At 36.8% G+C, this 25,809-nt stretch overlaps 1 protein-coding gene across 1 annotated transcript in view; it reads left to right on the top strand.

Annotated features, from left to right (window-relative positions):
• Nucleotides 1-25,809, top strand: part of TSGA10 (testis specific 10) — a 149,325-nt gene that overhangs the window by 29,395 nt on the left and 94,121 nt on the right. Inside the window, exons 6-9 of the mRNA XM_007959465.2 lie at nucleotides 15,978-16,093; nucleotides 18,624-18,778; nucleotides 20,988-21,043; nucleotides 24,416-24,584. Of these exons, the coding sequence (XP_007957656.1) occupies nucleotides 15,978-16,093; nucleotides 18,624-18,778; nucleotides 20,988-21,043; nucleotides 24,416-24,584 (496 nt within the window). The remainder of the gene's footprint in view (nucleotides 1-15,977; nucleotides 16,094-18,623; nucleotides 18,779-20,987; nucleotides 21,044-24,415; nucleotides 24,585-25,809) is intronic.

The following is a 25,809-nucleotide window of genomic DNA, read 5'->3' as shown; positions in this document are numbered from 1 at the left end:
GACTTCCCTGGGGGAGTGACCAGCAGGTGAGAATGGCCATCTGAGACCTCCCCGGGTTAAGGAAGAAGACACACCACACTAGTATACCAGTGACCACACCAGCATACCAGCGATCACCCCAAGAATCTACCTTCAGCGCCTGATTTTATCGGTAACTTGGATCAGCTAGGTGCAAATGGGCATGTCCAGCACTGCTGAAACCCGAGCAGAGGGTCTGTTGGTGCTGCAGGAGGGCAGGCCCAGGGAGATGCCTCTACAGCGGGTCACCAGGTAGGCTTGGGTCAGCTTAGTGACACTGAGAGGCCTGCGCTTGACTTTATCAGTAATAATTGGGACCACAGATTACTAACAGGCACTCTCCCGACTCCAGTGCTGCTGAAACCGAGTGGATCTTTGGCACTGCGGATGGGCGGACCCACAGAGGAACTCCCGAGGCGGATCCTGGTCTGGGCCGGTTGGGCTGGCAGCATGGGTGGGCAGGGCCAGAGAGAGAAACCCCCGCGGCGGATCACAGAGCTGGGAAGTTGTCTTTTTGGTGCTGAGGAGCCTCAGGAGCAGAGTTTTTGTGTGTGTCTGAGCCTGGCAGAAAGTGGCAACCCCCTAGCAACTGGAATCTTTGCTGAAATTGAGCTGTAGGCCTATAAATAACAGTACCACGTCATCAGTAATAGCCTGCTCAAAGCCCTAGAAACCACCCCCAGCAGCAGTGAGCTTTCCTTCTTCTGCTCCCACCTTCTTCACGAATAACTTCACTCATGCAATAGAAGAAACCACATTCAGCCAATATAAAACCTCCCAGTTTGAACTCTAAACCTTCTTTACGACAAATAGAAACCCATATCCACATGCCACACAGTGATTCCACCATCACGAAGAAAACTGCAGAGCAACCTCGCATACCTGAATTAATAACTAAAAAAGTAAAATACACCAGTTTTACCTTTTCAAAATATTAAATCATAAAACCAGAACAAAACAAATCAATACATAACAAACAGTTAAAGACAAACTCAAAATGTCTAGGAAACAACAGACAACCTCAAATCAAACAAAAAACAGGCCAAGGCATAGAAGCAAAACCACAAACAAAGGTCTCATTAAACATGGAGGAAGAGGATTTAGAAGATACATTTATGGAGCTTTACAAGAACCTAAGGAAACCCCAAACAGAAACAAGGAGAACACAGACAGTTCCCTGGAAGAACTCAGGAAAATCATTCAAGGACAAAATAATAAGATTAATGCACATTTAGAACTCATACAAAAATAGCAGTTAGAAATCTAGAAGATGAATACCAAAGTTACAGAATTAACACAGTAGAAACACAAAAGAGTAGGTTAGTACTGGCTGAAAAAAAATCAGAACAAAGATTTAAGAGAAATGAAGAGAACCTAAGAATTATATGGGATGACATGGAAAGAAACCACATAAAACTCATTGAAATTCCAGAACAAGAAGAGGTGAAAAAAACCACTGAGAAAATTGTGGAAAACCTGCTAACATAAAACTTCCCCCATATCATGAAAGAAGAAAAGATATTTGTCCAAGAAGCTCATAGAACACCACATAAGATAGATCCCAAGAGAAAAACACTGAGACATATTATAATCAAACTCTCCAAAACCAAAGACAAAGAAAAAATTTTGAGAGCTGTCCAGGACAAAAGAAATATTACTTACAATAATCAAACAGGCTGAGCTCTGATTACTCAGCAGAAACCATGCATGCAGGAAAAGGCAAGGGGATGGCATATATAAAACACTGAAGGAAAAGAACTTCCAACCAAGAATCCTATATCCTGCCAAATTATCCATCAAATATGAGGGCGATAGCAAAGCATTCTCAGACAAACAGTAATTAAGGGATTTTGTGAAAACCAGACCAATCCTACACGAAATGCTTAAGGAAGTCCTTCCAATAGAGAAACCACAACAGAGATTAACAAAATCAGGATATGTGGCATCAACACTAAAACCAAATCAGAAATAGAAACTCAAAATAAGACCGTAAAACATTGTACTCTAAAAACCAAGGAAGTCAATCAGCACGCAACAACAGTAACTAACCTATCAGAGGGAATAAAACTTCTAGGTACAAATTTCAAATAGAGAGGAAAACAGGACAATGTCTTCACAGTATGCACAGTTCTAAAAATGTAGAGACAAGAATATACTGCAAGGTAACCACAGAGAAAAGTAACAACCCCCCTAAGCAAATCCAGAAGGAAGGAAAACATGAGTTCAATAAGCACAAAACCAACAATAAAGAAGAAAAGAGAGAAAGCATTAGTCAACAAACCGAACTCAGCACAGAAGAATATATGGACCAAGGAAACGCCAACAACACAACAAAAAAAAAACTAATAAAATGACAGCAATCAATTCATACTTATCACTAATTACACTCCATGTGAATGGACTAAATGCACTTATCAAGAAAAAGGGAGTGGCAGACTGGATAAGAAAAGAAGACCCATGGATAGGCTGCCGACAAGAGACCCACCTTAGACACAAAGATAGAAACAAATGAAGAGTTAAAAAGGATAGGAAAAAATATACCAAGCCAATGGAAACCAAAAAACAGGAGTGGCAGTATTAATTTCTGACAAAATAAACATGAAGGTGAAAAACATCATAAAAGATACAGAAGGACAGTATATGATGCTGAAAGGGTCAATTGACAAAGAAGACATTACGATAATAAATATTTATGGACCCAATGAAAGTGCTCCAAAATATGAGAAGCAGATATTAACTGAATTAAAAGGAGTAATAGACAACTCTGCAATACTAGTAGGAGACTAACACACCACTTTCAAAGAGGGACAGGTCAAGTAGAAAAAAAGTCAACAAAGATACAGAAGAACTCAACAATACAGTCAACTGACTCAACCTCATAGACATATACAGAGCATTTCATCCAAGAAAAGCACAATTCACGTTCTAGTGCAGTGCACATGGATCCTTCTCCAGAACAGACCATATGTTAGGACATAAAACAAGCCTCAATAAATTCAAAAGCATTGAAATACTACAAAGCATCTTTTTGAACCACAATGCTATAAAATTAGAAATTAATGATAGGAAGAGCAAGGAAAAAGCATCAAACATATGAAAGCTGAACAACTCACTGCTCAAAAACTACTGCGTCACAGAACAGATAAAAACTGAAATAAAAATTCCTAGAAACAAATGAGAATGAAGATACATCATACCAAAACCTATGGGACACAGCAAAAGCAGTACTCAGACGACAGTTTATACCAATAAACACATACATCAAAAAAGAGGAAAGAAACAAAATCAACACTCTAACTCATTAACTCCAACAACTAGAAATAGAACAACAAAAGAATCCTACAGTATCTAGAAGCAAGGAAATAATAAAGATCAGAGCAGAAATAAATGAAACAGAAGACAAAAAAAGAGAAAATCAACAAAACAAAAAGCTAGTTCTTCAAAAAGATTAATAAAATCGATAAACTATTGGCAGATCTAACAAAGGAAAAGAAAGAGAAGATCCAAATCACAAGAATTGTAAAGGAAAAGTGTGTCATCACAACAGAACCAATTGAAATAAAAAAGATACTGACAGAATATTGTGAAAAACTATACTTCAACAGATTTGAGAACCTAGAAGAGATGGACAAGTTTCTAGAGTTGCAAAACCCACCTAAACTATCCCACTCAGAGATAGAAAGCTTGAACAGACCCATAACAAGGGAAGAAATTGAGAGGTCATAAAAAAATTTCCCACAAAGAAAAAGCCTGGCCCTGATGGCTTCGCTGGAGAATTCTGTCAAATATTCAGAGAAGAGTTGACACCTATGCTACTCAAGCTATTCCAGAACATAGAAAAAGATAGAATACTCCCAAACTCATTTTATGAAGCAAGCATAGCACTAATACCAAAACCAGGGAAAGACACCACTAGAAAGGAAAACTACAGACCAATATCCCTCATGAACATAGATGCAAAAATCTTTAACAAAATCCTAGCCAACAGAATCCAACAACATACCATAAAATTAATACACCTGGATCAAGTGGGATTCATACCAGGTTTACAAGGGTGGTTTACCATCAGAAAATCAATCAATGTAATCCACCACATAAACAAAACAAAACAAAAGAACCGTATGATTATATCAATTGATGCAGAAAAGGCATTTGATAAAATGCAACATCCATTCCTGTTCAGAACTCTCAGCAAAATAGGGATAAAAGGGAAATTCCTCAACATAATAAAGGGTATGTATGCAAAGTCAACAGCCAACATCATTATTAATGGAGAAAGACTTAAGGTATTCCCCTTACAAATGGGAACCAGACAGGGATGCCCTCTATCACCACTTCTATTTAATATTGTATTGGAAGTCCTGGCCAGAGCAATAAGGCAAGAAAGAGAAATAAAAGGCATACAAATTGGCAAAGAGGAACTAAAACTATCTGTTTGTGGGTGATATGATCCTGTACATAGAAAACCCAAGGGACTCAATGAAATAACTACTGGAACTAATAGAGAGGTTCAGCAAAGTGGCAGGATACAAGGTCAACGTACAAAAATCAGTTGTATTCCTCTACACCAGCAAAGAGTCCTCTGATAAAGAAATAAGGGAAACAATACCATTTACTGTAGCTACTAAAAAGATAAAATATCTAGGAATAAACATCACCAGAGACACAAAAGACCTATACAAAGAAAACTATAAAACACTACTACAAGAGACAACAAGGGCACTACATAAATGGAAGAACCTACCTTGTTCATGGATAGGTAGACTGAATATTGTGAAAATGTCAATACTACCTAAAGCAGTCTATGCATTTAATGCAATCACAATCCAGATTTCAACAAAATTTTCAAGGACATGAAAAAAGCAATTACTGATTTCATATGAAAGGAAAGAGACCTTGGATAACCAGAACACTTCTGAAGAATAAAAACAAAGTGGGAGGTCTCAACATTCCCAGATCTTAAGAACTACTATACAGCCACAGTAGTCAAAACAGCATGGAATTGATATAATGATAGACAGATAGACCAATGGAACAGAAAGTCCAGATACAGACCCATTCATCTATGGACAACTGATCTTTGACAAAGGTCCAAAGCCCATTAAATGGGGAAGAGACAGCCTCTTTAACAAATGGTGCTGGCAAAACTGGAAATCCACCTGTAGAAAAATGAAACAAGACCCATACCTCACCCCATACACAAAAACAAACTCAAGCTGGATCAAAGACTTAAATGTAAAACCCAAAACTATAAAATTCATCAAAGATAAAATAGGGGCAAATCTGGGAGCCTTAATTTATGGCATGGGAGCTCTGGTAGCGTAGTGCCTAAGGCACTTGACTGCTAACCCGAAGACTGGTGGTTCAAACCCACCAGCCATTCCTTGGAAGGAAGATGGGGCAATCTACTTCCGTAGTGATACTGCTTCGGAAACTCAAGGAGGGGTTGCTATGAGTTGGGTCCAACTAGATGGCACATAACAACAACAACAACAACAATTTATGGCAAGCATAACCCAGAATGTGCAGGAGATAGAAGAGAAGCTAGATGACTGGGACCTTTTAAAAATTAAATTCTTATGTGCATCGAAAGACTTTGTCAAAAGGGTAAAAAAAGAACCTACAGATTGGGAGAAAATATTCGCCTATGACATATCTGATAAAGGACTTATCTCCAAAATCTACAGAAAACTTCAACACCTCAACACCAAAAAGACAAATAACCCAATTCACAAATGGGCAAAAGACTTGAACAGACACTTCACCAAAGAAGATACACAGGCAGCCAACAAACACATGGAAATTGCTTGCAATCATTAATCGTTGTTGTTGTTATGTGCCGTCGAGTCAGCCCTGACTCATAGCGACCCCTCCTTGGGTTTCCGAGGCAGTATCACTACGGAAGTAGGATTGCCCAACCTTAATCATTAGAGAGATGCAAATCAAAACAGCAATGAGATATCATCTCATCCCAGCAAAATAATAGCAAAGTTCAACAGATCAGAAAATAACAAATGCTGGCGAGGTTGTAGAGAGATTGGAACTCTTGTGCAGTGCTGGTGGGATTGTAAAATGGTACAACCATGTGGCAAATGGTATGACGTTTCCTTAAAAAACTGAAAATAGAAGTGCCATTTGACCCAGCAGTTCCATTACTAGGAATATATCCTAAAGAGGTGAAAGGCAGTGCGTGAACAGACATATGCACACCTATGTTCATTGCAGCACAATTCACTATAGCAAAGAGATGGAAACAATCTAAATGCCCATCAACGGATGAGTGGATAACCAAATTATGGTACATGCACACAATGGAATACTATGCTACATTAAAGAACAATACGTGAATCATCTCAGAACATGGATGAACCTGGAGGACATGCTGAGTGAAATAAGTCAATTGCAGAAAGACAAGTACTGTATGAGCCCATTACTGTAAAAAGACAAGGGTTTGCTTGGGAAAGAGAACTCACTTAGTAAGTTACCGGGCTGGGGAGGGAAGAGGAGGGATTAATTTTGGACTAGTTGGGGCCTACATACGTGGGTAGGGGGAGGGATATACGGGAAGGATTTGTGACCACCATGATAACATTAGGAACTGGGAGGACACCGAATTGTGCACATGATAGATAGACAACAGATGCTAATTCCAACCAATGTCTTCAGAATACTGCATTGCCGCTAATGCCAAACACCATGTTACAGATAAACACAAACACCTGAGATGATCAGATGGGGGTCAGTGAACAGAAGTATACTCTAGACTAAGGATAGATTCAGCTGAGGCAGACACCAGTGATACAAAATACCTGCAGTCCTTGTAGAGACAATAGAAAAAAGACACAGAGTAGTCCCTCACAGACAATCAGACACTATGGGAGAGAGATCCAGTAGATCTACCATCTCAGGACCATAGTACTGGGGGACACCAGACTCAGTTGGCACAACAAGATACATAAAAGCCTCATTCCACATCCTACATTGGTGAGTCATGACTGGGGTCTTAAAAGCTTTCAAGAAGCCATCTAAAATGCAGCTAACAGTCTCCTAGCATCAGAAGTGAAGAAGAATGCAAAGGAAAAAAAAAAAAAAAAGGCATTTGGAAGCAATCAGCCATAGGACACGATGGCCTTTGAGACCAGAAGAACTAGATGGTGCCTGGCTACTAATACCAACCACTCAGGAAAGGATCAAATCTGGAGATCCTGGAGAGAGTGGGAGGAAGAACGTGGAAAAAAAATCCAAAAACTCAATAATGGCCAGAATTACTGGTCAGGTGAAATCTGGTGAAACCCCCAATACTGTGGCCCTGGAATACATTCTGCACCTGGAATAAAATGCACCCTCAGCCCAGTAGTTAACAAGATGTACCCACAGACCACTTAACCCAAGATGACACACCCACATTCTCTATGGTAGTACATCCCTTGGAGCAATAGACCATGCGACACCAGATGATGAACATTCAAGTTGAAATGCATGACAAACGGGAGTGTATAAATATGAGAGGCACATGGGGAGAGTTACAGGGTAGGGAGGGGAGGAGACTGGGTTAGGGTTGGACATGGTGAATGGGGAATGAAACTAAATGTACATGTAATGTTGAATGTAAAACAAGCTCTTAAAATAAATCACATGGCATAAAGCTTTAACTTCTTTACTCCTTTATCACTTTGTCATACTTGCTTGTTTAAACCATACTTTAGTTAAATGAAGTGCTCTCACTACTCCATGCTGGAGGTGGCTGGATAGAAAAATACTCATACTGACTGATCTTATTCTCCCCTCCCTGAAACATCAATCACCTCTTCTAATATTTTTACTCTGAATTAATTTCAATGAAGATATTAAAGTAATTAGAAATAAACATCATATAAACTCCCAGTCTCCTTTTATATATGCACCTATGCTTTACTTTCTCTACATTTTTTTCTCACTTCCTCTACTTTTATTGCATTGTTTATTCTCCAAGCTAAGGCCATCCCTTTTATTTGTGCATGAAGCTCTTTCCCTATCACTTCCTTAAGGTATATTTTAATATTTTCTTTCTTCTGGATTATTCCTATCTCATTTCTCCCACCAGCCACTTCTCTGAAGGAAGGTTCTGCATTCTACTTCTGTAGTGATGGTGCTTTGGAAACCCAAGGAGGGGTCGCTATAAGTCGAGTCCAACTCGACAATTTCTCCCATATTAAATTTTTTTTTTTTTCACAGCTCCACTTCTTAGTTACCACTCCTCCTATCACTATTTCTTTCCTCTCTTTACAGAAAATTTATTGAAAGAATTATCTGAACTTATGACACCAATTTCTCACCTTTTATTTGCTCTTGAACCTACTCTAACAGGCTATTTCCCAACTGTTCCATCACAAATTTTTTTGAGATAATACTTCTGCCATGTTGCTCAATTCAGTGAACAATTCTCAGTCCCCCTGTTGTTTGACTTATCAACCTCATTTGACACCGTTGATAATTGTTCTCTCTCTTTTCCTTATCCATTTGTCTTCTGGTACACCACACTCTATTTATTTATTTTTTTTATCTCTTTGGCTGTTTCATCTTAGTCTCCTCTGCTACTTTGAGATAATGTTTACTTTCATGTTGTTCAAGTCAGTGGACAATTCTCAATGCTCTTTTTATTTGATCTATCAACAAGGTTTGACATAGTTGATCAGTTGTTCTCTCTCTGTTCTTTATTTGTCTTCTTGGGCACCACACTCCTTTTATTTACTTTTTGTCTCTTTGGTTGTTCCAATTTAGTCTCCTCTGCTAGTTCCTTCTCTTCTCTGTGATTTCCAAATGTTGCAGTGGGCGTAAACTCTGTCCTTAGACCTCTTTTCTTTTCTGTCTATACTCATTCCCTCAGCAGTCTCACCCAATTTCATGTATTATTCTGAACTCTTAAAAATCTGAATTCTTGCTATTCACTCTCCCTATCAAATATGCTCTCCTTTGATTTTCTCTCAGTAAATGGAAACTCCATTCTTAAAATTGCATGGCCCCACGGTTTAAAATGCTCCTTTATTTCTCTTTTATTCATAACCCATATCCAGTCAGGTTCATTATGTCTTCATATGCATCCAAAATCTGCACATTTCTTACCATATCCATTGCTGGTATTGAAGGATATTTTTGCTAGGTATAGAATTCTAAAATTGATAATTATTTTAACAGTTAGATGATATCCTCTGATTTTCTTTTTTTATGAGGCAGCAACTGTTTGCCTATTGTCTGCCTATTTTTTTCTAGATCAATATTTATCATAGGTTTCATATTTATATGTACAAAAAGCCAAGCATCACAAAGGAGCTATTAAGGAACTACATAATTGAACTACATTCAGTATAGTTAAAATACTTCATGGAGAAATATGTGGCAGTCTGCTTCTATCTCAGAAAACCCAATCCTTTACAGCCTTGGAAACCCTATCGGGAAGATCTGCTCTGTCCTACAGGGTTGTTATGAGTTGGACTGGACTGGACATTCTAAACAATCAGCCAATTATTAAAAGTTGAAGACTGAACGTTGCAGTGCACGGGTGGCTTTCTATATATTTGAATTGAGGTTCCCTGGTGTTTCAGAACAAATCAGCCAGAAGAACGACATCTATTGCTCTTTGAGTTTCACTGCTAGTAAAGAACAAATTCTCCACAGTTTGAAAATCAATTCTCATTATCTGGGTTTCTGTACTGTTCAAGTAAACTCTGTCTTCTAACAGGTGTATTTTAGCAGCAGATGTTCTTCTGTCTGGGTTTCTGCATCAGATGAACTGATACTTGTGGAAAAACTGTAGTGTTTTCAGAATACTTGCAAGAGGCAGAGTTAAAGGAAAAAAAAAAAGTTCAAGTCTGTGCATTAAACATTTCCAGGTCCCCCAAATTAGAATTCCTATACAATTAAATGATTGAGGAGAGCTGCGTGTAAGTAAAAAGCTAGTTTGGGTCTCTATGTCCAATGATTCTAAGACCAGTTTAGTTTGAATTTGGATATTGAGATTAAAAAGAAATTTGAAATTGATCCACATCAATTCCAGGACTCTGGGGTAGGCCAGATAACAGCTCTGAGTCCGGTTTCATATTAATATCGCACTAAGGCTCTGGTGGCATAGTGTATAAACACTTGGCTGCTAACTGAAAGGTCAGTGGTTTGAACCCACTAGCTGCTCCACAGGAGAAAGATGAGGCAGTCTGCTTCTGTAAAGATTTACAGCCTTGGAAACCCTATAGGGGTCACTATGAGTCAGAATTGACCCAGTGGCAGTGAGTTTGGTTTTCTTTTTTTGAAAGACTATCTGATTTTTGACCTGGTAGATAATCTGACAAAATATTTTCCAAAAGTCACTTTAAAAATCTGTCATTTGGGTCTGAATATCTGTCATGTTTTGTGAAGGAAGCATGCTGTGCTGTGTACTGTGGTTTATAATAGGTGCAGATTTCTCATTTTCTTGGAGTTAAAATCTTAGGCGTCATCTTGGGATAACAAACCACAAGTTACAGTCTCTGCTAATAAACCATTGCTAGTAACATTATCTGTTAAAAAGATTATTGATGAATAGAAATGATTTTAAAAAAAAATCACCACACTTTATACCTTGGTTTATTCAGTGCTCTATCATCTGGAGAATTCTGAGCTTCACTGGTTTGAGTTCCTTTGAAGATTCCACCTGAGTGGAACAGTTATCTGTAAAATCATCACTTCAAGTGGCTCTTTATGAAGTTGCCATAAAGTATACAAAAATATGTAGTAAATCTGAGTACTAATAGAAAGTACAACTTGAGAAGCAATTGGCAAGTCAGTTTGAGAACAAGATATGTAGAGTAATCAGGGGAACCTCATGGTGGAGAGAGTTTAAAATTTTGTGTTATAGGATCCATTTCTATAAAGAATGAAGAAATGTTATTGTTTTGACTGTTTAATTATTAGAAAATATTAGATAGACTTTTACCCATGTACACTTGTACACCATTACTAATTAGCTCAATAACATTAGGATTTTCAATTTTTGAAAGATAGGTTCTCTTTAAAAAGTAAAACATCTGAAACAAGACCAAGGATCAGATTTGAGATTGATGAAGGAATAAAGTGAACTGGACTCGTGCTAGAGCCCTGATTTTTAATGCCTACTGCTCAGGCTGGACAGAGTAGTTGGTTGAAGACTCAAAAAAGGGTGTATGAAAAACTACGTATTAGGTAGTTTGATCAAGGTCTTTTGGACTTTGGTAAAAGAAACTTCTAAATATAGGAGTTGTAAGTCTGTTTTCTTAGTGATGTGCTGGCCATAGTCTTGAAAAGAAGCTACTAGCGATATTTTTTAAGTTTCTAGTTCTTAAATGTCTGTTTTACGGGCTTTTTTATTGACCAATGGTTTAATTCTATGATTTGACTACTTATTATTATGCATGGAATTTTCCAGTTTCCTTTTTCTTATTAAGTGGATCCCTGCATTTTGTAGTGATCTTATGTCTACTTTGGAAAATGTTTGGCTGTGATGAAGTTTAACGCATAAGCCTAGCCTCATATACGCTGAAAGGTTGTACAGTACTTCTGTGCTTGGCTTTTCAGCACTCATTGCATTTCATATGAACAGTTACATTTTTTATAATTTTGCTTTTTATCATCTACATTTCCATAAAATACTATTTCACCAGAAAAAATAATGAGGGCAGTGAGGGCTTTGGGGGACATTCTTCAGTTGGGCTACAGTGGAATTTCACTACAGTTTCACATATTTTCTTATAGGTGGACTTCCTGTGCCATCCTTCAGGCAGTGTTGTTTTTCACCAGATGTATGCTGAATGTAGGATTGTTGGGCAAGATTGCGCCATAGCCGTGCATGGTGCAAGGATGTTAGTCTTCATGATCCAGAATATATCTCTCACTTAAAGCTGGATCAGATTCTGTAGCAGTACTGTGCTAGCTCCTTTCTTCCTTGCTTCTATGATGCAGGGAAGCAGTGTGGCTACCCTCATAGCTTTTAGGAAGTCTAGAGTGCTCAGTACCAGAGCATTCACAACAAGCACTCCTCTCAGTCTGCTCTATTGACTGTGATTTGTCTTTTTTTTTTTTTTTTTTCTGACTACTTTTAATATGTTGTCTTTACCTTTATTTTTGATCTACTATATGTTCCTTGGTGTAGTTCTGTTTTTATTTGTTTTCCTTGGCGTTGTAAGGCTTTTTGGATTTGTTCCTGGCTATCTTTTAGCAGTTTTGGAAAACTTTCCAGTGCTTTCTCTTCAAGTATTACATCTGCCCCTTTCTGCCTCTCCTTTCCTTTGGCACTTCATATCAATGTATATTAGATCTTCTCGCTGTATCTCCAGTGTTTCTACCCTCTCTCTTATATGTTCATCCTTTTCTTGCTGTATGCATTAAAACAGAACAAAAAAACCAGTATTACTGAGTCCATTCTGACTGATAGCAACCCTATAGGACAGACTAGAACTGCCAATAAGAGTTTTCAAGACCATAAATCTTTTTTTTTTTTTAATTGTGCTTTGGGTGCAAATTTACAGAGCAGAATTATTTGTTTTACATTCAACAGTTCATGTACATTTGGTTTCACTCTCCAATTGCCATCCCCAACCCTAACCCACTCGCTTCCTCTCCCTTCCCAGTGACCCTGCCATCCCTTTGCCCTTCTCAATTATGTACTCCTGTCTGTCCAGCTTTTCCTCCATGTGAATGTTGTCCCTCTGGTGCCCCATGGCTGATTGCTCCAAGGGATGTATCTCCATAGAATAGGAGGGTGCATCGCCCTGAGTGGGCTGTTCTTCATGTATGTCTTGTTACTGTTGGGCTGAGAGCCAGTCCTTGGGAATGAGTTTCATCCTAGGCCCAAAGTGTATCCCAGGGCCATAGTCTTGGGGGGGGTCCCACCAGACTCCAATCGACCAGTAATTCTGGTCGTTCTTGTGTTTTTTAATTTTGTTCTACGATTTTCCTCCTACTCTATCCAGGATCTCCAGTTTTGTCAAGGCTGTAAATCTTTACAGAAGCAGACTGCCTCAGCTTTCTCCTTTGGAGTGGCTGGTGGGTTTGAATCACTGACCTTTTGGTTAGCAGCCAAATATTTTAACCATTGTGCCATCAGAGCTTTTGGCTTCATAAATTATTCTGGATTTTTGTAAAAAATAACCTTCTTGTTCACTAATTTCCTTTTCGGCTACGTCCAGTCTTCTGTTAAACTCATCAACTAAATTCTTAATTTTGATTTTCACATTTTTCTTTTCTACAATTTACATTTGATTTTTTAAATAGTTGAGGTCTTCTCAGAAATTGTCACTCTTGTCTTTTTTCTCCTTAGACATTAAGCACAGTTGTTTTTTAACTTCTGTTTCTGATAACTCCATTATCCTGATTCTGTATGCACTATTTTTATTAGGTGTTCCCCACAAGTCTACTTTTGTTATCTATTGTTTTGCTTATATTTCCAATTATGTGATATCATCTGTGTGCCTGGTTATTTTTGATTGATGTGAAATATTGAATATGAAAGATTATAGAAATCGCTTGAGGCCAAGGAGTTATTTTCTGCCGAAGAGGATATATATTTGTGTCTGTCAAGTGACTAGAGACAATATAGAACCAGGATCGCTTTAGTACAATTTTAAAAATTGAAAATTGAAACTGTGTTTGAATTATTTAGTTTATCTATTCATTGTCTCAACCAAGTGTGTGTGTGTGTGTGTGTGTGTGTGTGTGTGTGTGTGTGGTCAGAAGTGGATGGGGTTGTTTGCAAAGCTTCCACCTCTTCTTGATGAGGCTGGACTTCAGTTTTTGTCCCCTAGCTTCTGAAGACTGTCAAAACTGCTGCTCAGCTTATCAGCCTCTAGTCTACTTTTGCCTAAATCAGCAGATTTCTTTAGGAGAAAGAACAACATTAAAGTTCCAGGCCTGCCATACAGGATTTCTTCCTTCTCTTCTCAAATCTTTGCCAAGTAATTCTTCACTGCTTATTTAGCTGTCTGCTGCCAATATTCCAGTTTTTCTAGTTTGTCCTCATTGAAAGCATTGATTTCAATAGTCTGAACTGTTCTTAAATGCAATTTCCTCTGTTTTTAATAATCTTACAATTCGCTTTTTTGTATCTAGTTAGGGGTTTTCATTATTTGTTCTTTTGGCACTCTGTGGACTCTGTCAATATGAGTACTTTCTTTTTTTAAATTCTGGGAAATTGATATTCATTATTTCTTCCAAAAATTCCACATTTATTTTTATGTCTGTTATTGTGGATTTATATTATCCAGACATTGGCATCTCTACTTATACACATTAGCCATTGCCACCTTCTTTTCCTTTTTTTTACCCCCCACAGTTTTATTAAGGTACAATTGACATACAGTAAACTACACGGATTTAAATTGTACAGTTTGATAAACTTTGTCATATGCATACACACATGAAATTACCCTCCCAATCAATATTGTGAATATAACCATCACTCTGAAAAGTTTTCTTGTGCCCCTTTGTAATCACTCTTTCTCACCTTTTCTCACCCATAATCCCATTTCAAGTTATCTGGTCTTCCATAGTGCCAAAAATTGATGTTTGTGTACTTGTTTGCTGACTAAAAGCTCCATGAGAGCAAGGCCCCTGCCCACCTTAGTGTCTGGTACATACTAGACATTAATAAATGTTTGTAGAATGAATGAAATACTGTTTATTACCATTTTATTTGTAATAGAAACTGGAATGAACCTAAATGTCTATTAATAGAAGCGTAATTAAATAAATGGCTATATTTAATTAAAAGTAAATGTCTATATTTACTGCTATATCTCAGCCACAAAATAATGTTCTGGAGGGCTGTATGATAAGAATGAAAAATATTAAAGATTGAGTTAGGTGAAAAAAATTAGGATTCAATTTTGAATTTATAATATGATAATTTTAAATATGCAGAGCGAAAAAAATAGTAGCTTATGTCAGTGTGGTAGATTTAGGATCCTTTTTTTCCCTTTATTTTCCAAACTTCCTATAATTTGGTTTCATAATGAAAGCATTAATAAGAAAAACAAAAGTGTATTAGTGTCCTTAGAAATTTTTTAGATTTAGAGGTAAAGTTATGATAACTTATTAGCCACAGCCAGCCACCCTAAGGGAGCAAGTTGTTGGGCCTGTTGGCTTGGGATCATGGTCATGGGGGACATCAAGTTCAGTTTGCAAAACATACTACACAAAAGCATTGTTCTACATCCTACTTTGATGAGTAGTGACTCGGGTCTTAAAAGCTTGCAAGCGGCCAACTAAGATGCAACAATTGGTGTCTCCTTGTCTGGAGCAAAGAATGAAGAAAACCAAAGATACATTGAAACAATTAGTTGAAGGGACTAGTGGATCATGCAAACCTCAGCCTACCTGACCCTGAAACCAGAACTAGATGGTGCCTGGCTACCACTGTCAACCACCTGGATCAGTGTAGAAGATCCTGAGCAGAATGAGAGAAAAATGTGGAACAAAACTCAAAATCGTAAAAAAAAAAAAAAAGGGAAGACCAGGCTTACTGGTCTGATAGAGACTAGTGAAACCCCCAATACTATGCTCTCTAGTCACCCTTTAGGCCTGGAATTGAACTCACTCCTGTGGCTTCCAGCCAAACGATAGACATATAAAGTGAACATTTATCCCAGGTAGATACACTCCTTAGAACAATCAATGATGGAACATCAGAAAGGCAGTATTTGCACAGGGAGATAGCTCAGAGAGCAGGAATGCTCAGGAATGAAGGACACAGGGAAGAGGTAACGACAGGGGGGAAGTAGGAAGAGAGCTGTTTCATTATGGGGATTATGATCAATGTTAGGAAACAAAATGTGTATGAACCTGCTGCATGGAAAATGAATTTGTTCTGTAAAGTTTCACCCAAATCACAAAGAAAAAAAAAATTTTTAGAGTTAAGTACACTGAACAACCAGAACGTAACAATTCCAGAATTAGTTTTGTTATTAAAATGTTTACAGACTTTTATATGAAAACACAGAAAAAGATCTTTCTGATACTCAACGACACCTTGCTAAGAAAAAATATGAGCTGCAGCTTACTCAGGAGAAAATTATGTGTTTGGATGAAAAAATTGGTGAGTTTTTTCTTCTTGATATATAGATATATATATATGTATTTTTTAATATGGTTGGAAAGTATTTTTTCCTCTTCAGTTGTAGCTTAGATATACTTAGAAATAGGTCCTAAAATTTAAAGAATTAAGAACCTTCCTTAATGTCTTTAATAGTAACATTTTACTTAGATTTAAGACTATAAATGCTTAAATAAGACTTCATATTTTCCAATGATAAAATAATTAAATGAATCCGCAAACTTTGTAAATTTATGATGATCAGTTTACAATTTTTTTTTGCATGATACTGTGGATTATGTCTATTACTGTTGTAATGAAATATAGCACATATATTGTTAGTTTTGGTGGAATGTGTTCTTATATTGGCTATATCTAAAATATTTATTTGTTTTATAGAGAAAATTATATTTAAGCCTCATATTCATGTTTCTTACCAGGTAAAAGTGATGTCTATGAAAATATGGTCATAACAATCTTGTTACTATAAGGTAAAATTTTAGTCAGGGTTATATAATACCCTGGGAGCTCTGGTGGCATAGTGCCTAAGGCATTTGACTGCTAACCACAAGGCTGGTGGTTTAAACGCCCCCAGCCACTCCTCAGAAGGAAGTTTGGGCAATCTACTTCTGTAGAGATACCATCTTGGAAACCCAAGGAGGAGTTGCTGTGAGTCAATATTGACTCATCAGCAGTGAGTTGTTTTTTTTTTTTTTTTATGTGTAAGACCCTATTAAGAACTGAGGAAATATTTGTTAGCATTTGCTGTAGTTGCATGAACTACTAGATGAGTGGTAGTGTTGTTTATTGAGATAGGAAATATGAAAAGAAATATAAAAGGAGACTAGTGAAAGAGAACTCGTTTTTGTATATTTTAAGCCCAGGTGAAGATGGTAAACAACATATAGGTAAGTTTGGATCTCAGAAGAGATATCTCAGCTGAACATATACTTTTGGGACATATCAGCATATATTTTAAAAACATGAAACCACCTAGGGACAATATGGAGAATATGGAGAAGGGGGTCTAGAATTAAGTAGAAGAAGAAGCCACAAAAGTATGAAGAAAACCTGGAAGTTAGAGTTGTCATGAAAGCCAAGAAAGCAAACTAGTCTGATCAATTAACAGATATGTTTCAGAAGTAAAATAACATGAAGATTAAAAGAAAAAAAAGAAAGAAAGAAAAACATTGAATGGATTTGGCAAACTGGAGATTTTTGTTAATACTGACATAAAACTGAATGGAGTGTTGGAGGTGGAAGATAGAGTAGGTTGAGGAATGAATGAGAAGTGAGAAAGTAGAGACAGGAAAGAGTTTTAAAGCTTCTCAAAAAGTTTGACTCTTAAGGGTAGTAGAAAAAAGAGTAGTAGCTTGAGTGAGATGTGAGCTTCAGGATTTCTTTTTTAAGCTAGAAGATAATGAAGATTTTTTCACAAAACTAATGGGAATGAACTCATATATCAGGTTAACCAAAATATGTGAGTTGCCTTTAAGACAGTATTGCGTGGAAAAGGTACATGATGCAGTCTCAAGAATTACATGGATCATGCTCTTGACATATAGCAGTATACTGTTATTTCTGTTAGCACTATCCTGGATGGCTCTTAGAAATGGTTAACCAGTAGGGATTAACCTAAAGGTTTGGGCTATCAGAGATCTTCTTGTAGAGCTCAGGACCAGTGGTTCTTAAACTTTGGTGTGTGTCCAAATCACCTGGAGAGCCAGACTGGTTGATGTAGGACAGGGCCTGGGTTTACGTATCTTTGCCAAGTTCCCTGGGTGATTCTGATAGCCTAGTCACACAGGAAGGGGAGACAGTGCTTATTAAAACACAACTTGATGTGCCCATCTCCAGATTTTCTGGTTCTGTAGATTGGGTTGGAACTGAGAATTTGCGTTTATAACAACTTCCCAGGTGATGCTGATGGTGCTGGTCAAAGAACCACACTTTGGAAACCACTATTCTGTGTACTGACACTGGCTTGCTAGAGTTCTGAAAATAGGAATCAGACTTCCTTGGATATTTTTTTTTAAAGACATTTTTATAGTACTACTTTAGAGAAATCAGAACACTAGAAGACATTTGACTCAAAAGATGATTTAATTGAATATGTTATTAAGATGTGTTAATTACCAGTTTTACATACAGCAGTGATTGTAGGCTAGAGGGGAGGGAGAGGAAAAGGTAAAAAGGCCAAAAGTAGTTTTGATAGTCCACCTTCTTCATCTACATTCCTCTTCCTTCCCACTGCACATGTAACTCGTACTTGAGAATTTGTGATACAGAGTTTTTGTTCTTCTAATTCAAATGTATTAATTGTGCTTGTAAATTTATGAGTCATTTAGGATTTCATGATTCATCTTAGTTTTTGATAATTAACAGAAAACCATTTTTATTTGGGGCACAGTGTTGTTATTTTTAGTTGTTGAATATACGAGAACTTACTTTGGAAAGTATTTTAATTTACTTGGACTGGCAAACTTTTTTTAAAATCTTGATTAAAACCATGCCTTTATGATTACATATTTAGATAATTTTACAAGGCAAAGTATTGCCCAGCGAGAAGAAATCAGCATTCTTAGTGCAACACTCAACGATCTGGCTAAAGAAAAAGAATGCTTGCAAGCATGTTTGGATAAAAAATCTGAGAATATTGCATCCCTTGGAGAGAGTTTGGCAATGAAAGTATGTTCTGAGAACTGTGATTTTAAAAGAAATGTTTGAACTTGAATCTAAATAAAATAATAACATTTTGTCAGTTTTTCTAGAACCAAAACTTTAAAATGTGATTTGGAAACATTTAAAGATATTTAAAATAGTCCTAGAAGTGTGTGAATCCACTAGCTAATATTTTTTAAATGATTTTTCTATTGTCAATTTGTGATTAATCTTCACTGACAATAATTATGAAAATGTGAAGTGTGACAAGAAAGTAGTGAGACCGATTTATTTTTTAAAAAACATATTAGAACTTATATTTCCAAGTAGTCACCTTGGGAGGCAATATGTTTTATTCCACTAAAACTGCCTTTGTAGCACATTTTTACATCATACTCAGCCTTGGAGAGTAGATCATATGGAACTGGTGAATAAAAGCTGGATTGTAACTTCCATGCCACATTTTTTTTTATTAGGAAAAAAAAAAGGTTTTGCCAAAATGCTGTTGTCTAGCTCTTAAACTGATTCTGAAGATTATTTCTAAACTATTTTCCACAGATATTTTATGCAAAGGTAGTATCATTGGAATAAGATCTTTTACACATCTAAGGGATTTATTCATTCAAAAAACATTTGCATTATGTTAGAAACTGAGGGTGAGTGGACTTTCTTTCTAAAAGCGTATATTATAATAGGGGCAGATAAAGATACTATCGTGATATAGTACATTAAGTGCCTTAGTCATATATGCATAATTATTGTAATTTGGCAGACAGGTATCTGATTTAGTTGAGACCCGAGCTAGGAGAGGAGAAAACCTGGAAATCCTTCCAGGATAATTTACAGTATTTCTGGAGAGTCTATCAAGTTCTATTAATAAAGGAAAGTGCTTTGTAGATCATAAGCCATATTTCAAGCTAAATTTCATTATGGCTTTCAAAAGCACTACAAGTTCAATTAGCCTTTTCAGAATTTCTTTAAAAAATGTATTGAATTGTATTTCAAACTGTGGTAATAGTCCATTTTAAATAGTATTTTCTGTTTGGGTTTTTCCTCCATTAATAAATACTTCTTAAAAAGTTCCACTTTTGAACTGTATTATTGATGGATATTTTAACCATACTCCAACATTTGTTACTGCCAGCTGTGAAATCCGCTTCCTTCTATTAGAAAACAGAATGGGAAACTGGAGCTGAAGAACCCCTGGAGAGAAGCACATTGAATAAGCGAAGATAACGCATGCACACACACACACACACACACTTGTACGTTTCTAAAGAGATGAGAACAAAACTGGTTGGGAAATATAGATTTGGTTTTTCATCATGTGACTTGGTTATAAAAATTTGAAAATTCAAAGAACAGTGAATTCTGGTTATTGTTTAATGAAGAATACTTTTCCTAATGTTTCAAATGCTGATGTAGATCTAAGTAGCCATGTATAGTTAAATTAGTCCAGGCTTAATAAGAGTTTAAACAGAAGAGGCTTGGCAATGGTATTGATCTCGTTGTTGTTGTTCTTATGTGCTGTCGAGTCGGCCCCGACTCATAGTGACCCCTCCTTGGGTTTCCGAGGCAGTATCACTATGGAAGTAGATTGTATATTCAAATGCATTTAAGCTTTGACTAACTCCACTAATTTTACTGCCTCTCTGCTACCTTAGAAGGGGGAGATATCAATAGTTTATTGTTTTATCCCTTTGTTTTAGGCCTAATGATTATCTTCTCATTAGTTCACACCTAAATATTATTGACAGCTTATATTATAAGTAATTCTTTTGGAGTAGCTTCTTGAAGATGCTGTTGATAACTAATGAAAATTATATACTTGCTTAAGGTTATTATTCTTAAGAACTAAATTTATAACATCATTTTTATAACATGGAGATATGAGAGTTTGAATCAGTCCTATTGCCAGTATGGAACAGTCCAATGCCAAACCATTGCTTTGCCTCTAAGAACAGGGTGGTAGGGAGGGTCTCATGTTGCTGGATTATTGCACAAAATACTTTCCCCCAAAGTATCTGTTACTGATCTCATATCAGTACACCTAATTGTAGCCTTTACTTTAATGAGAATAATCTATCTATTTTTCCCCAAAGTGTAGAAAATAATAAGGCATAAATGTTTAAAAACAAATGGAATTAAAATGGAAAGGGAAATTAATTTTTCTTCATTAAGTTTTAACAAAAATAACAGTTTAAATTTTTATTTAATACTTATATTACTTTTCAAGGAAAAGACCATTTCAGGCATGAAGAATATCATTGCTGAGATGGAACAGGCATCAAGGTAAATCATTCAACAAATATGTGTGCATTAATTAGAGGCAAAGTACTGTTAAGTACAAAGATAGTAAGAAACAAAGGGTTTACTATTATATGAATAAGCAAACAATTACAGTTCACAGTAATAACTTTCTAATATTTGAGATGATGGAAAAACTCAATATCATCAGTCAGAATAAGTCCAGGGGCTGATTGCAGAACGAATCCTCAGTTGCCTATACGCAAGTTCAAGTTGAAGCCAAAAAAAATTGAACAAGTCCATGAGAGCCAAAGTAGGACCTTGAGTATATCCCACCTGATTTGATGCATTGAACACCAATGACCAAAGACCAGAGGAGTTGTGGGAAGACATCAAGGAGATCATACATGAAGAAAACAGTAGGTTGTTAAAAAAAAAAAAAGGAAAGAAAGAAAATATCAAAATGGATATCAGAAGAGACTGAAACTTGCTTGATCTTAGAGTAGCTGAAGCGAAAGGAAGAAATGATGAGATAAAACAACTGAACAGAAGATTTCAAAGGGCAGCTAAAGAAGACCAAGTAAAGTGTTATAATTAAATGTGCAAAGACCTGGAGTTAGAAAACCAAGCAAGGAGAACATGCTTGGAATTTCTCAAGGTGAAAGAACTGAGTGGAAGAAAAAAAAGCCTGGAGCTGGAATATTGAAGGATTCTGTGGGAAAAATATTGAATGATGCAGGAAGCATAAAAAGAAGGTGGAGGGAATATACATAGTTACTGTACCAAAAATAATTGGTCAGTGTTCATCCATTTCAGAAGGTAGTATGTAACCCAGAACCAGTGGTATTGAAGGAAGAAGTCAAAGCTGCACTGAAGGCATTAATGAAAAATAAAGCTCCAGAAATTGATGGGATACCAATTGAGAAGTTTCAGCAAACGGATGCAACACTGGATTCACTCCCTTGTCTATGCCAAGAAATTTGGAAGACAGCTATTGGGTCAGCTGACTGGAAGAGATCCATATTGTGCTTATTCCAAAGAAGGTTGACACAGCAGAATGTAGAAATTGTCAAACAATATAATTAATATGATATACAAGTAAAATTTTGCTGAAGAAAGTTAAAAAATGATTGCAGCAATATATTGACAGGAAACTGCCAGAAATTCAAGGTGGATTCAGAAGAGAATGTGGAGCAAGGAACATCAATGCTAATGTCAGATGGATCTTGGCTGAAAGTAGAGAATACCAGAAAGATGTTTACCTATGTTTTATTTACTATGCAAATGCATTCAGCTGTGTAGATCATAACAAATTATGAATAGCATTTTGAAGAGTGGAAATTCCAGAACACTTATTTATGCTCATGAGGAACCTGTACACAGACAAAGAGGCTGTCGTTCATATAGAACAAGGAGCTACTGCGTGGTTTAAAATTAGGAAGGGTGCATGTCAGGGTTGTATCCTTTCACCATACTTATTCAATCTGTATGCTGAGCAGATAATCCAAGAAGCTGGACTATATGAAGAAGAATGTGACATCAAGATTGGAGGAAGACTTATTCACACCCTGCAATATTCAGATGACACATCCTTGATTGCTGAAAGTGAAGAGAACTTTAAGATCAAAGACTGTATGATTACACTTCAACAGTAAGAAAACGAAAATCCTCACACATGGACCAATAAGCAACATCATGGTAAATGGAGAAAAAAGTGAAGATGTCAAGGATTTCATTTTACTTGGATCCACAGTCAACATCCATGGAAGCAGCAGTCAAGAAATTGAAAGATGTATTGCATTGGGCAAATATTCTATGAAAGACCTCCTTAAAGTGTTACAAAGCAAAGAGGCCACTTTGAGGACTAAAATACAGCTAGCTGAAGCCATGGTATTTTCAGTTGTGTCATATGCATGCAAAAGCTGGACAACAAATAAGAAGACTGAAGAATTGATGCATTTGAATTATGTGTCACAGAATATGGAATATACCATGGACTGCTGAAGAATGAACAAATTTGTTTTGGAAAAAGTACAGCCAGTATGCTCCTTAGAAGGGAGCATGGTGACTCTTTGTCTTACATACTTTGGACCTGTTATCAGGAGAGACCCATCCCTGGAAAAGGACATCATTCTTGATAAAGTAGATGGTCAGTTAGAAAGGAAGAACGTCACCAAGATGGATTGACACCATGGTTGCAACAATGAGCTCAAACATAGCAGCAGTTGTGAGGACAGTGCAGGACCAGGTTGTCTTTTGTTCTTTTATACATGAGGTTGCTATGGGTCAGAACTGACTCAACAGCACCTCACAACAGCAACGTTTGAAGGAGGCATAAAGTAACAGAGTAGATGGTGTTTGCTAAGCTGAGAGGGTAGTTATGGTCAGTTCAAATAGAATAGCGTGAATCAAAGAACCACAGATTACGTTAAAAGCTTCTTGAACAGGTCCTAGTATTTCTGGAGCCTAAAGAAGGGAGGAGAGGTGAAACAGGCAGGCAGAGGCCTGTTTATAGACAAATAAGTTTTGAATTTATCGTTTGGGCAATAAGAAACCAGATTTTTGTGTTGGAAAGATTATCTAGGCAGAAGAGGTGAAGAGAGATTGGGTTTATGGGGGGGAAGGGCAAGTGAATTAGAAAACTGTCAAATTTCTGTCCAAAGATGAATGCTGGACATGATAAAAGGGTAAGGAGAGAAATTTTGCTTTTGAATTTGAAGAGCCGTTGAGGCCTTCATATAGCGCTATCTAGACTGCTAACCAGAAGGCTGGCAGTTCAGACCCACCAGCCACTCCTTGGAAGGAAGGTTGGGCAATCTACTTCCATAGTGATACTGCCTCGGAAATCCAAGGGGGGTCGCTATGAGTCGGGTCCGACTTGACGGCATATAACAACAACAACGACAACAGTAAGCAGTTAAATATACGAGTCTGTAGAGTAACAAAAAGGCCTGCTGGAGATAATGGTTTTGGAGTTCTGTGGGTGTAGATGGGGTAAGGAGCCATGGATATGAACATGATTTGTCTGGAAGAAAGGATATAGTGAGATTCATCAGGAGTCTTAAGAGTTGAGCCCTGAAAAACATCAGTTATGAAGAAGGCAGAGAATGAGGAACTTACAAAAGGATACTAAGCACAGCAGCTAGAGGTAGGAGGAAATCCTTCCTACTTCAGTGTTAGAAGTTTTGAAATACTTAGGAAGTCATTGACTACTGTGCATATTTAGCATCCTCTCTCGTAGTAAAATGTTAGCAACAGAGCAAAACTAATCAGTCTTTTTCAATATTCCTATAAATATAAATGCATTTTAAACTTCCTTAAATGTTTTCGTGTTAACTGTCCATCTTCTGCCTTGTGAGAATTTGTTATTCTGTTTCAGTAAAATGTCTCTTATGTACTATTTGATTTGTGGAATAGACAGTCGACAGAAGCCCTAATTATGTGTGAACAAGACATTTCCAGAATGCGTCGACAATTGGATGAAACAAATGATGAGCTGGCTCAAATTGCCAGGGAGAGAGATATCTTGGCTCATGAGAATGACAACCTCCAAGAACAGTTTTCTAAAACTAAACAAGAAAACCAGGTATGCTTTTTCCTAGAATCTTTTTCTCTAAGAAAGAAATATGTAAGTCTTCCAAGGCAAATGCTTCTAAATTCATTTCAGTTTGTGCAAAAGCTCAGGCATTAAATAGTCATTTTTTACCTTTACAGCAAAGAACATTCTGTAATTTCTAAATGATATTTCAGTCATACAGTATTAAATATTAATGAAAAGACAAAACGGGGTACATAAAAGATTAATATTTAACTTTGAAAAGGATACCAAAAGATAAATACTTGAGTATGTCAGCAAATGATGATAAAAACCTTTGGATGCTTTTAAGAAAAGGGTAGATAACATTTAATGTTGTTAGTTGCTGTCATCAAGTCATTCCCAACTCATGGTGACCTCCTGTGTGCAGAGTAGAACTCCTCAACAGGGTTTTCAAAGTTGTGACTTTTTGGAACCAGATCTCCAGGCCTGTCTTCCAAGATGCCTCTGGGTGGGCTTCAACTGCCAGCTTTTCAGCAAGTAGTCACGTGCTTACCCATTTATGCCATCCAGGACTCCTAGATACATTTGATAGACTAGATATAACTGTTATATGTATGTTGACTGTGCTGCATTTTTTGGTTCTCTTTAGTGCTATGATTTTTTTTTTAATGAAAGTTCCTTTTATTTCTGAAACAATATGTTTCAGCTGTACCCACAGTTATTATTGCTACTATGATTATTTTAACTTGAACATTAAAAAATTCAATTTGGAAGATTTTATTCCCCCAAAATTCTTCAATCTAGGTGATTTTTCCCACTTTGGTACCATTCTCAATGCTAAATTTGCATCCTAAGAATCATCATAAGATTTAACAAGTTCATTATTTTTAATTTACATAAACAATTGCAAAAAAAACCTTCTGAGATGTTAAAGGGATTTGCTTAAAAGTTAATGAATCCTGAGATCCTGGAACACAAAAAGAACATTACATATAAGCAAAGGGAATTTGAAAAAAGTATGGACTTTAGTTAATGATACAACAATGTTGGCTCATTAATTGTGACAAAAATATCATACTAATATAAGATGTTAATAACACAGAACTTGGAGTGGGATATATGGCAACTCTTTGTATTGGCTTTATAACCTTCCTGTTGTTGTTGTTTGTTGTTAAGTGCCGTCGAGTCGTTTCCGACTCATAGCGACCCGATGCACAGCAGAACGAAACACTGCCCAATCCCACGCCAGCCCCACAATCCCTGCTATACTCGA

Source organism: Orycteropus afer, unplaced genomic scaffold (assembly GCF_000298275.1).
Source record: "Orycteropus afer afer isolate SDZICR_OR568_19922 unplaced genomic scaffold, OryAfe1.0 scaffold00017, whole genome shotgun sequence".
In the NCBI taxonomy this organism is placed as follows: Eukaryota; Metazoa; Chordata; class Mammalia; order Tubulidentata; family Orycteropodidae; genus Orycteropus; species Orycteropus afer.
This window is presented reverse-complemented; position numbering and strand designations above follow the sequence as displayed.